The sequence below is a fragment of the Pteropus alecto genome, unplaced genomic scaffold (assembly GCF_000325575.1).
Source record: "Pteropus alecto unplaced genomic scaffold, ASM32557v1 scaffold146, whole genome shotgun sequence".
NCBI classification, from domain to species: domain Eukaryota; kingdom Metazoa; phylum Chordata; class Mammalia; order Chiroptera; family Pteropodidae; genus Pteropus; species Pteropus alecto.
Genome location: NW_006442107.1, coordinates 3,268,917 through 3,281,679, shown reverse-complemented (window position 1 = coordinate 3,281,679; position 12,763 = coordinate 3,268,917). Strand labels below are relative to the sequence as shown.

The 12,763-nt window shown below is 48.2% G+C and overlaps 1 protein-coding gene and 1 pseudogene across 2 annotated transcripts; one reads left to right on the top strand and one right to left on the bottom strand.

The window, feature by feature from the left end:
• Nucleotides 1-542: 542 nt before the first annotated feature.
• On the bottom strand, nucleotides 543-6,141 carry CXXC1 (CXXC finger protein 1). 2 transcript variants are annotated; one of them, XM_015595780.2, is made up of 15 exons: nucleotides 5,984-6,141; nucleotides 5,074-5,192; nucleotides 4,872-4,972; nucleotides 4,369-4,604; nucleotides 4,029-4,277; nucleotides 3,591-3,617; nucleotides 3,267-3,512; nucleotides 2,995-3,102; nucleotides 2,656-2,840; nucleotides 2,160-2,367; nucleotides 1,970-2,080; nucleotides 1,778-1,827; nucleotides 1,527-1,623; nucleotides 1,051-1,203; nucleotides 543-968 (listed from the first exon to the last, which is right to left on the bottom strand). In XM_015595780.2, the coding sequence occupies exons 1-15, from the start codon at nucleotides 5,984-5,986 to the stop codon at nucleotides 822-824; spliced, it is 2,040 nt and encodes a 679-aa protein (XP_015451266.1). In that variant the 5' UTR covers nucleotides 5,987-6,141; the 3' UTR covers nucleotides 543-821. The 2 variants fall into 2 exon arrangements, with proteins under 2 accessions (XP_015451266.1, XP_024894453.1); XM_025038685.1 differs by lacking the exon at nucleotides 3,591-3,617.
• A 404-nt stretch (nucleotides 6,142-6,545) lies between these two features.
• Nucleotides 6,546-8,985, top strand: LOC102887775 (annotated as a pseudogene).
• Nucleotides 8,986-12,763: the final 3,778 nt, after the last annotated feature.

Here is a 12,763-nt window from a genome sequence, read left to right as displayed (position 1 = left end):
TCATGCCGGGCGCTAGCCCCAGCTCCTTCCGCAGGAACGGGAAGGGGGTGTTGCCGCGCTGAAAGTAAACAGGCCAGGTCCGTCCCGGAAAGCTGTGTGCGGCTGACTGGATCCGACCACCAGAGAAGGCGAAGTGGGATAACTGGCACAAAGTCGGTGGGCTCCTGCTGCATACAGGTCCCAACAGAGGGGTTTGTGGAGAAAGAGGAGACTTTGTGTCCATCATCGAATACACCTTTGGTCTAGAGAATATTAATGCTTACGCAGGAGTGGTAAATCGATTAGCCACACACTGAAAGAGTGCTGCCTGAATACCCCGTCTCAATAGGAGAGGCTGTGAATGTAGGTTATTGGGCTCTCCCTCAGTAGGTCACATCCCCACAGCTCAAGGGGACAACCTACACCAAGTGGGTGCCGGCTGTATACTCGCAGCCTACACGTGGTACTACAGCCCCTCCTGAGTACGGACCTGCCACTGACTATCCACCCCAGGTGTTTGGGAATACACTTGCAACTGGGTAAAATTTGGAGACCATCGATAGTTAACCTTCTTGATTCAAAATTTTATTAACAAAACCAGGGAAGGGGGAAGCAAGGGTGAACAGTCTCCACAGTCCCAACCAGGCAGAGGGAAAATACAGAGGGATAGACAAGAAGAAGAGAAAATTCTGAGACCTTCTGGTAAGGGCAGATGGGCCGTCAAATGGTGGATGGGTACAAGGAGAAATTCAGGGACCATTGAAGAAACAGACAAATGGGGGATTTCAGGAAGCTTCCCCGCCTGGAATGCGGGGGGCTGAGTACATCTGGGCCAGTGAGGCTCAGCGGTCAGCACTGGAGCGCAGGTCGGTAGTGAGTGGGTCATGCTGGATTGTTTGGTGCAACATCAGAGCCAATAATCCTGCCCGGTTTGTCATGGCTGTGCGTACATTGCGCTCCTGCTCAAACAGTTCGTCCAGCTTGTACCACTGCCAGGGGAGTAGAAGGACCCATGAGAAGGAGCTCTGGAAGACCCACCTCCCCCTGGCCACACCCACTATCCAAACCTACCACGCGCACGCGCTCCAGGTCCACTTCAGCACGCCGCAACTTCTCCCAGCAGTAATGGCGGTTGCACTGGCGCTTGGGGAGGCGGCAAAAGTCCCCTGTGAGCTCAAAGACATCACGTACAAGGGGGCACCCGCATACCTCGTCCGCTGGCACCTGTAGGGAGACCAGGGGTGGGGGCGAATGAGGGGGTGGTAAGGTAGGAAGGAGAATAAGAATGGGGAGTGGTCAGAAAGGGAGGAGGGAAAGAATGAAAAGTTCAGGGGAAAGTGGAGAGGAATGGAAGAAGAAAAGGCAGGGCAAAGGGGAGGGACAGGAGATGATGAGACAGGAAAAAGATGGTGAGAAAGCAGGGATAAGTGGGAATTATGGAAGTGGTAAGGTAGGAAAAGGAAAGGAAGGGGTGAAGAAGAGATTAATGTGGGGCAGTGAGGAAGAGAAGAGGGACAGAATGGGGGCAGTTGAGGGAAAAACCTTACTTTGGGGTCCCGTGAGTGCTCGGGGCACAGCACCTGGAGTCGCTTACAGTATGTCTTGCTCTGAGGATTGTAGACATCACAGAAGAGTCGTGTGGCCCTGGGGGTTTGGAGTAGAGAAAGGGTAATGGGGAGAGAGAAGAAAGGGGGCCCACCTATCTGTAGCCATGCCCGTATCCTGCGCCAACATTCCACTTCTGACCCCAGCCTTAACCTCCCTACTGTAACTCCACATAGCTAGCACCCACACTCACCCTTCAATGCGTGTGGGGTACATGGACCCAAAGGACGTCTGGCTTTCATACTGGAAGGATGAGCACAAATGGAGGGGAACTGTGGATGTGTGCTGCATGCCCTCCCAAAACAACACCCAGACAACACATCTGTCCCCCATGGACCCGCTGATATTCCCAAACCATCTGACCCCCTCAGGCTGACACCCTGACCTTGGCATAGCAGCGCTCCATATGGCGCAAGGCAACACGTGGGTTGATTGGGTGCCCGCAGGAGACACAGAAGATCTGCAGGTCCGTGTCATCACTGTCACCCTCATTGCTCTACATGGGGTGGAAGGAACAGTGAGGCCAGGCAGGATTAGGTACTGGGCCCTGCACTGCCATGCCCATGCTTGCTCACCTCCTCATCCTCACGCACAGCTTGCTGCTTGGCACGTGCAATGATGGACTCGAGCTCATGGAATCGGCGCTCCATTTCCTGAAGGCGGGTGCGGGCGCTCTGCTGCTCACGGCGAATGCGTTCGAGCAGCTTCTTGCCATGTTCCTCAGCAATACAGGGGCTCTGCTGCCACTGCTGGATGCGCTGTGGGAGGATCTCATAGATGCGGCTGCAGGAACAGTGGGTTGAATGCGAAAGTGGGAAATAAAAGATGAGTAAGGGGAATAAGCCAAGGATGGCAGAATGGATGGATGACTAAATGGTGAAAGTTAAGTCAACAGGTGAGTGAATGGTAGATAGATAAGCAGAAGAATGACTGAATGGTAGATGGAAGGGTAGACGGATAGGAGGGTGCTTGGTTGACTGAATAGTGAACAGGGAACTGACATACAGAGCGATTTGTTCAAGCCCTACTCTGTACTCCCTTACTCCCTTGAATCCTCCAAGAATGACTCACTTGGCTGCCAGTTTCATGCCACAGTCGTCTGAGCAATATTTGGAGCCTGGCTGGGCAGGGCGCACACAGCCAGGTCCCAGGCACTGTGGTAGCGATGCAGGATCCTTGACATCGGCACGTTCCGGGTGTTTCCATTTGTCCTTGTGCTTCTGCTTCTGCCGATGCCGCTTGTATCTCTCCTCCTTCTACGGAACAAGGCAGGTTAGGACAGGGAAGAGTTGAAATCAGCCCCAGACCCGTCTCTCCCTGCATCCCACCCCTTTCTGACTCTCACCCCGGTTAGCCCCCAGTTAGCCCCTGCTCTCTGGCTTCCCACATCCATTTCATTCTCTCCATCACCTTCTTCTCAGATTTCTTCTCTCGACGCTTCACATGCTTCACTTTCACTGCCCTCTTCCGCAACGCAGGGTCCAGGAAAGGAGACTCCTCTGTGTCGCTCATCCAGGGCTGCAAGTGAGGCATATGCTGACCAACATGCCCTACTCAGGACTATCCACCACTTACTGATTCCCGAAGCAGCCTTCCATACCCTCTGCCTCCTCTCTCCTTATTACGAATGCTCTGCTTCTGCAACCTCCACCCTTCCACCATGGGATGCTCTGCCTGCTCACCAGGCCATGGTCATCAAAGGCCCCTGCACAGAAGTCCTGGTACAGGTCAGGGTCCAGTGGCAGGTCCTCATCTGAGAGTGGCTCAGGTGTGGCTGTAGCCTCAGGTGGCTCCTTAACTGCTGATGATGCTACTGCCCCCTCATCCTCACGGGTGCGTCCCAGCTTCTGTGATGGCTGTGGCTGCTGCTGGGTGGGCAGTGGACGGCGAGGCCTTGGCAGGGATTCTGAGGGCGTCACTGGCGAGAGCTGCAGGGCAGAATCTCAGGACTGGCCCTGAATAAACCTGCCCGCATGCCCCGCCCCGCCCTGGGGGGCTGGACTCACCGAGGAAGGGAAGTACTTGTACGATTCCTGTGCCGGCAGGAGGAAGGCCCAGGTCAGCCCCAGGTGGATGGAGGGTGACCCGGCCCTAACTCCTCCCACAAGTGCCTGGCCCCACCAACTAGCCCCGCCTTGCCTCCCCAGGCACAATTGCTCTCCCACCCTCATCAATAGGACATGCTCAGCTCTGTCCCATCTGCCGACATGCCTGACTACCCAGAAACATCCGAACCTACCCGGCCCACCTAGGGTTGGGGGACTCCCGTGCTAGCCCAGCACACCTAGTCATGACCCATTCATCTAAACAGGCCAGACTCCTTCCCACTTGTCTGTATGCACTTAGACCCCACCCCGCCTGGCTTACTCATCCTAACCTCAACCAGTTCTTCCTGAACACACTGGCCCCCTAACCTGACCCTTCCCAGCTCTGCCCATGCTCACCCGGGCCCGAAGCTGGCACTGACGCAGCCGGCACTTCTGCCGGATCTTGTTGGGGCCCCCAAACTTCTTCATGTCCCGGCAGAAGTCACAGTGGCCACAGTCTTCAGTGCGCCGGCAGGCCTCGCACTCGCCACACATGCGGGCTGACCGTTTGATCTGCTGCTGCTGCTGTTGCTGCTGCTGCTGCTGCTGTTGCTGCTGTTGCTGCTGCTGCTGTTGCTGTTGCTGCTGCTGCTGCTGGTGGTGATGCTGAGGGAAGGGGCCCGAAATACAAATCAGGAACTCAAGTAGGGCCTGAGATGGGATCACCTTACCTATCCCTGCAACCGCAGCCACTCACCTGGCTGGGTGTGGCCCCCAAGGGCTGTGGAGAGGATTTGTGGGGCGAAGCTGAGCCCCGAGCAAGTATGGCCCCAACCCCTGTCCCTGAACCCGCCCGGCGCTGCAGGTCTGGATCCGGGGCAGGCCTCTTGCGCCCTCCACCCTCATCCCGGGGCTCACTGCCGTCTCGCTCATTACTGTCCCGTTCCCGTGACTTCTTGTGCCGATAGCGGATCTCCAGCTTGGGGTCTTTCTCTGTTGGATAGAGAGTGGGGGCAGGGTGGGCTGGCACTGGGAGATTCTCTCCTTTTCTGTCCCACCCACAATTAGCCAATAGCTCTCTTCCCCCAATCCAGGGAAGAGCTGCCCCCTCCACTGGGACCCACTATTATGGCTCATCACAGAACGATTACTCTGCCCACAAACATATATCACTACTTCCCATGACCCAGCATCCCATTATGGCTCCACCTCCTCCATCAATGCCCGCCCTGCCTACCTTGTCCATGCCACCCCCCTCACCTTGGCACTCTCGACAGTACCACTCCCGGATGGCCTTGGCCATCTTCTCAGTGATCCGGATGCAGTCCCCATGGAACCACTCATTGCAGTTGTCACACCCGCTGCAGAGGATGGGGCGAGTGGTGGAGATGTGAGGAGCGGCACCAATTGGCCTCACCCAACCTTGCCAGGTGACAGCCCCGCCCACCTTTCCCAGGCTCACATCATGAAGCAGTTGATGTCTGGTTTGCGGCAGATGCAGTAGATGGGTGCATTCTCCCCATTCTCCGACTTGCTGTCCTCCCCAGCATCTGCAGGCTCTGGGTCTGAACCATCCCCTTCCTGTGGGATCCCCCCCATTATTGCTCCTTAGAGAACCCCCATCATGGCGACTCGTTCCTCCATTACAGCTCCATCTGGACTCACCACAGACACAAATACTCTGCTGATAGACTTCCCATTATGGCTCCTCATAAATCTCTCCATTAAGGTCCCCACAACCCCCCCACCACTGGCCCGTGACACCCTATTACTCTGATTATAAACTCTTATCACTCTACCCTAGACTTACCCCAGTGACACCCCTCACTCTATCCACACACTCGCAAAGCTTCATTACACACACCCTACCACTACGCCCATCACAAGTTCTCACAAATGCCACGTGATTTATCCACAGACTTCCCATCACGGTTCCCCACAAATCCCGTTATTAACTCCACGGACACCCCCGCCTCCATCATGGTTCTCCACGGATCCTTGAGAGTCATCATGGCACACTACAGACTATGCAATGCGGCTTATCGCAAACCCTTTATCACTCTGCCCAAAGAATCCCCCATCCGGACCCCAAGGAACTACCATCAGGGATTCGCTACTAAACTTCCATTACAGACCCCCACAGCGGATCCTCACACAACTCCCAGACGGTTCACGCAACAGAAAAAAATCAGAGTGTCAGACCCCCATCACTCTACCCACAGAAGCCTATTAAAAATCCCCACAGGCTCCCACAATTCTGCCCGGACCCGCGTTTCTTTTCACCACAGACCCCACGCGTCTGCCAAAGGACCTCGCCTTTACCAACCCCACTAACATCTACCGCCGACCCTCTCCCTGAACCCCGTACTCACCATCTCTCGAATGCCGGCGCCCCCTTTCTCGACCCCCGACAGCGACCCGCGAACCTACACAGACCACTCCACCACGTCCGCGGCAGTTGCAAAGGTGCCCACAACTACTTCCGCTTCTGGCAGCGCCTCCCAGGCACCGTACTCCTATTGCGCAGGCCCAGTGCGTCGGCCCCGCGACAAACAAGCGGTCGCCCGCCTACAACCCTGACTATCTGTCAGGCGTCGCCATTTTGACTACCGAAGCCGTATGGTGGCCGAGTCCATACGTTCTCAGGAAACATGGCCGCGCCTTAGCGCTGCTTTCCCGAGGGCGCCGCCACCTTGTCAGTCGAGTCCGTACGGTGACGGCTTGTACGGCCTCAAAGTGAGAGGCAATATGGCCGCGCCTACTGCGCGACTTCCATGCAGACGCCATCATCTTGGAATCTGATTCTGTAAGATGGCTGAGTCCGTACGTTCACAGGCAGCACATGGCAGCGTCCTATTTGCGACTTCTACTAGGACGCTGCTATCTTGACGATGGATTCCCTACGCCGGTAGCTTGAACTACGAAGTTCACAGGGAAAGCCGCCGCTCCCGAAACGCTACCTGGACCAAGTCGCCTTCACTTCTCCGTTCAATCACTTTTCACTTTTCCCTTCCGCGTGTATTAATGGGGCTCAGGCAACATGTCTTCTTGTGCTGCGCGGGAAACCAGGCCCACTGCATGTCTCCGGCACCATTTCCTACCACTCTCCTACTCTCACTCCTTGCAGTTCTTCAGCCAGGTCTGGCACGGTTCAGCCTCTGGGCCTTTCCAACGTGACTCTCACTTGGCAGAATTAGTCCCGAAGAACTATGAAAGGCCATAAATGATGGTGGCCTGACCATCTCTGGTGAGAAGTGGCCGGACCAAAGTAGATTTTGAAATAAGGTGCAAACAGCTTCACCGAATCCTCCCCTGACCCACCACCATCAGAATGTAGATTTGCCTGGTTCCTGGTGATGTCCACTTTTGTTCTCGTTTCATGCATATCCAACAATCTCTCCAGTAAAGGTAATTTTTAAAATTTAAATTATGTACAATAAAGAAAATCTGTACAGATCAGAGAGCTAGAGAGCTCCTCAGGGTAATGCTCTAAAGTGGGCGAATATAAATGTTAAATGAGATACAACACGTCAGTGTTATTTTATATACAAAGATTGTAATTCCACTCCTTACCCTCCACACCCCACCCCCAAACACATTACATGCTAGTGTCGTGGTCATAGTAAATGTCCGCAGTCAATGCCAGGAGTTTATTTTGGATTGAGGAGGGGGGGTCTGAGATGTTTCACCCTTGGCAGAAAGTTTTTCTGGATTTCCTGGCTCTGGACATAGGAGCAACTCATTTGCTAATGAGGATTCTGCCACTTGTGACTTAGGAGTTCCGATTTTTTCCCCCTACCTTTCCTAAACATTTTTTCCTCATGGTCTCCACACTGTCACAGACACCAAGACACGGGGGCCACAACATAGGTTCTGTACCTTCTCTTAAAAGAGGTTTTTAACGTTTCAAAGAACGAATTCTTTGTTTCATTGTTTTTCTCATCTCTATTTCATTAATTCCACTTTCATCTGTTATGACCTCCTTCTGCTTTGGGTTTAATTTGCTTTCCTTTTATTCATTTAATGTTTGAAAGCTAGATTATTGATTTGAGTGGAACGGACTCAGAGAAATTAGAGAAGTGAGCAATCAAAACTCAGTTTCCAGTAAAGCACACAATAAGATAGGTAGTAATGTGGCAATTCCAGGAAGCATACCTCAACTTGATAGATTGCTCAACCTCATGTTTGGAGAAGGGCATAAAAGACTTCGACTTGCTCTAAAATCCAAACCACATTATTAACCCTCCGAGCTCTTCTTTTAACCTCCCATGCTCTGGGAAACTGGGCTACTATCTTATTTGCTTTCAGTGGCCAATCAGTGGCGAATAAGAGCAGAGTGTTAGTGGGAGACTCAAATGTGCTGCTTTTACCACTTGACTATGCGTGCTGAATCTGGGCAGTTATGGATTTTGTTGACAATGAGTGTGTGTATGAAAGCTCTAGTTTTATCGTTGGCAACAAATACCACCAATTATTTTATTTGAAATGATGGTCTCACTCAGTTCATTTTTCAAAAAAATGTCTGCCAAGTATCAAATCTGAATAACTGCAGTTGTTTTTTCGGATAAAAATGGTGTTCCAACACAAGTGGCTAGTTCAGCTCATGACTCAAACGATTGTAGAGGTACTTTTCCGCGATACAACTCTTGCACCGTGGTATGCGGTAATGCTTCGTGATTCTCGTTTCATCACATATTATTACACTGACATAAATCTTTTCCAGGATTGAGATTTAATAAAATTATTAAATTTTTATTGCTTCATCTAAAATATTCTTGGCTTTGCAGAAGCCACCACCCCAGAGCCACTCGTGCCCAGCCATGGGCAACCCAGCCGTGTTCTTTGATATCACCATCGACAGAGAGCCTTTGAGCCATGCCTCCTTCGAGCTGTTTGCAGACAAAGTTCCAAAGACAGCAGCGTGGGGAGAAAGGATTTGGTTATAAAGGTTCCTGCTTTAATAGAATTATTCTGGGATTTATGTGCCAGGGTGGTGACTTCACGCATCATAATGGTACAGATGGCAAGCCCATCTATGGGGAGAAATTTGATGATGAGGATTTAATCCTGAAACATACAGGTCCTGGTATCTTGTCCATGGCAAGTGCTGGACCCAACACAAAAGGTTCCCAGCTTTGTATCTGCATTGCCAAGACTGAGTGTTTGGATCGCAAGCATGTGGTCTTCGGCAAGGTAAAAGAAGGCATGAATATTGTAGAGGGCATGGAGCACTTTGGTTCCAGGAATGGCAAAGATCAGCAAGAAGATCATCATTACTGAATGTGGACAACTCTAATAAGTTTGACTTGTTTTTTCTCAACCATCAGACCATTCCTTCTGTAGGTTGCAAGAGTACCCCTCACCCCACCTGCTTGAACACCCTATAATCTCTGCTCTCACTGCAATTCATTGCATTCTGGATTTTCCTTGTCCCTCCAAGTCTAGCTGGGTTGCAGAGATAAGTTTATGATTATGAAATAAAAGTTAAAAAAAAATCCTTAAGTTGGACTGGATTTGCGTGTGTGTGTGTGTGTGTGTGTGTGTGTGTGTGTGTGTGAATGTATATGGTGAGCAATATGGTAAATGCCAGTATAGTTTAGAGCAACTGTAATTTCTGCTAGATTTATGCTAATGTGCCTGCAGTTTTAATAACCATTGATTTTACCCCATTTGGTATAAATAATGTGGTGAGACAGAAAAAAAAAAAAGTCCTAATGTTATTATGAAAAAGTTTGATCTTGCGGCCCACCTGAAAGTATCTCGGGTATCCCAAGGGGTCCACAGGCAACACTTTGATAACTTACTTTCTATACTACAAAGATTAGTATTAATGAAGTATTGTTAATTAATTGACATCGTGGATGAAAAAGGGGTTTTACAGAAAATAACTACAGGATGATCTGATCATAAATTCCTAACTGGGCAGGTGGTGATGGGTAGTCACACTCCAGGAGTATAACTTCTTTAGTAAAAGATTTATGTCAAGCAAGCCCTGTCCACTGTTTCTGTACATCTAGGTTAACACACCTTTGAAATAAGCTTAACTGTCCTCAAGAGAGCACATAATCTTGACTATCCAGTAATCCAATCCCACCTTGCTTTCTCCCACCTTCATGTCATCTTCCTTACATTCACTCCTTAATTTCAAATGCATAAAAGAATCTGCAAAACTGTCATTCTCCCAAGCATTTGAGATTTTGCTTCCCTGCAATTGTCATCAATTTGGCTCAAATAAACTCTTATAAAAATTCTCTGCAGATTTGGATGTTTCCTGTCAACATTTACTTGGCATAGTCGGCAGGATTCCAAAGAAGCCGACCCAGGACCACCCTGCGGACCAGGACCCAGTGCTAGGTACAAGCGAGGGCCCATTGTGCCCCACTGGCTCCCCTCTTCACAATGGATGAACTTCGTTGAGTTTTTCTCTCAGAATCCTGGCACTTCTTGTTTTAGGTAGTGGATCCTGACTTTATTTGAGCTGTTCTTAGAAAATCTTCGAGGAGGATAAGGGTTGAGATAACCCAGGGAAAAGAGAAGAAAAAATGGATGCTTGCTTTTAATTTCAGCTTTTTAATGAGATTGCTTACTGAGAGTCTGAACAAATTCTTTGCTGTTTAAATGAGAGACAAACTCTCTTTAGCTCCAAAAAAGAAAGGACATTTGCTTCCTTAACCTGAATAACCCATGGGGTGACAATAGTTGTTTTAGATCCCCAAATCTGGAGTGGCAGAGAGAGGTGCCACAAGGTGTCCAGTGCAGTATCGCAACCAATCCCAGAGAGGCCAGTGGGGTCCCCGGGGAGAAAGGCAGGGCACTCTGGAGTGCGTTCACCCCAAGAAAGGGGCTGTGCCTTGAAAAGTGCTATGGTTCCAGCAACATCCAGTAAGCTCTTGCTGGCTTTTGCTCCAGTATTCTTAGGTGACTGTTGGGTTGCCTGAGGAAAAATTCCCTCTAGGGTGTGAAGAAGTTCTATAGGGATATTCATGGCATTTGGCTCATCTGGAGATGTGCACGTAAAGGCTGGTTCTCCCTAGACTCTACAGATCTTATAGGAAAAACTAAAATTAACATGAGGGATCATGCCTCCAAAGCTAAAAAGTGCCAGGACAGTCAGCCTCCCATTAATACTAAGATGGCTGACATTAGGATCCTTTGATACTTCTAAATTGATCTTTGCACATACAGTTGAAAAAAGCCACTATAAAATTAGGCAGAATGAATGGAAAGCATATATTAATTTGGTCTTTCGAAGCTTCAAAACAAGGATTTAGATAAATAGATGGACTGACGATGTCATTTAAGTATCAACCCAATTCTTTGCGGTATTAAAAATGGCTGTCCTTACGTTAAAAGGGGGAAGGTTGTTTGGAACTTGACTTGTCAAGGACAGATATAAATTGTAAATGCTTCCAAAACAAAATTTGGATCCAACTGTTCTTTTACAAAGTAGTGAGTTTTTCTCATGACTGAAAGGTCTCTGTTTGTGTCTGACTCTGTGTGTCTATATATGTATTTTGCAAATGTGAGAAAATTGTCTAACTCTGGATGGTGTTAAAATTAAAGACAAGTGCTTATAACAATTGGATAGTCTAAAATTCTTAGAAATATAGAAACTGACTCAAATGCTTTTCAAGATCACATGATCTAAAATTAATCTTTAGTAATCTTTTGAGTGATATCAAATATTTATATTTTACCTGGGCTTACAAAAATAAGTCCATGTTAATAACTGACTTGTTTTAGACTCAGTGTGTATACCCATTTGTTTTGCTTAAAACATGTGCAATATATGGCACCTGGCCAACCCCATTACTATGTCCCACCAGGAATGGAGCCCTTCATCTGAAGCACAAGAGGGGTGCACATGGCCCATCATTCACATAAGGAACAGACATATATTTCATTTCTGTTGAGTATATAACTAACAGTGGAATCGTTGGGTCATATGGTATCCCTATTTGTAACTGTTTGAAGAAATCACCAGATTGTTTTCCAAAGTGACTCTGCCATTTTATATTCTCACCAGCAGTGTATGAGGATTCTAATTTTCCCACATCCTCACCAACATTGTTATCTGTCTTTTGTGTTATAGCCATGTTAGTGGGTGTGAAATAGTATCTCATTGTGATTTTGATTTGTGTTTCCCTGATGGGTAGTGATATAGAACATTTTTCCATGGGCTTATTGGCCATTTTTATATCTTCTTTGGAGACATATCTAATCAGATCCTTTACCTATTTTTTCATGTTATTTGTTATTATTTACTTGTAATAGTTCTAAAAATATTCTAGATATATGTCCCTTATCACACATATGATTTCCAAACATTTTTTCCCATTCTGTGGATCATTTCTTCATTTTCTTGATGGTGTTCTTTGACACACAAAAGTTTTAAACTTTGATAATGTCCAGTTTATCTATTTTTTCTTTTATCAGCTGTGCTCTTATTGTTACAGCTAAGAAACCATCGCCAAATCCAAGATCACAAAGATTCACATCTATGTTTTCTTCTGATAGTTTTATAGCTTAAGCTCTTACATTTGGGTCTTTGGTTCATTCTGAGTTAAAAAAAATCCATTTTCAGTTTCCTGTACAGTGTGAGGTAGGGGCCCAACTTCATTCTTATGCATATAAGTATCCAGTTGCCCCAGCACTATTTATTAACTATTCTTTTCCCAATGAATAGTTATGGCACTTTTGTCAAAAATCAATTGACAGTAAATATGAGGGTTCATTTCTGTACTCTCAGTTCTATTCCATTGATCTTTATGTCTACTTCATACCAGTACTACACATCTATATGTCTTGATTACTGTAGCTTTGTAGTAAGTTTTGAAATTCCGAAGTGTGAGTCCTCCAACTTTGTTATTCTTTTTAAATACTGTTTTGGCTACTTCGAGTTACTTACATTTCCATACAAATTTTGTCAACTTGTCTAATTTTGCAAAGAAGTCAGCTTAAATTTTGATAGGGGTTGTGTTGTATCTGTTGATCGATTTGGGGGAGTCCTGCCATGGTAACAGTCTTCCAACCCACAAACATGGGATGTCACCCTTTCCTCTTAACATGAGCCCTGACTGTAGGTCCAGTTGGGCTAGGCTAGGCCGAGGAATGGGGGCAGCTGGACAAGTTTATAGGGTCTAGGGCCCAGG

Coding starts and splice junctions, on each gene's coding strand:
- CXXC1 (XM_015595780.2), bottom strand. Junction 2,841..2,994: donor AGAAGAAATCTGAGAAGAAG/GTGATGGAGAGA, acceptor CTTGTTCCGTAG/AAGGAGGAGAGATACAAGCG. Junction 969..1,050: donor ACCTGGAGCGCGTGCGCGTG/GTAGGTTTGGAT, acceptor CTCCCCTGGCAG/TGGTACAAGCTGGACGAACT.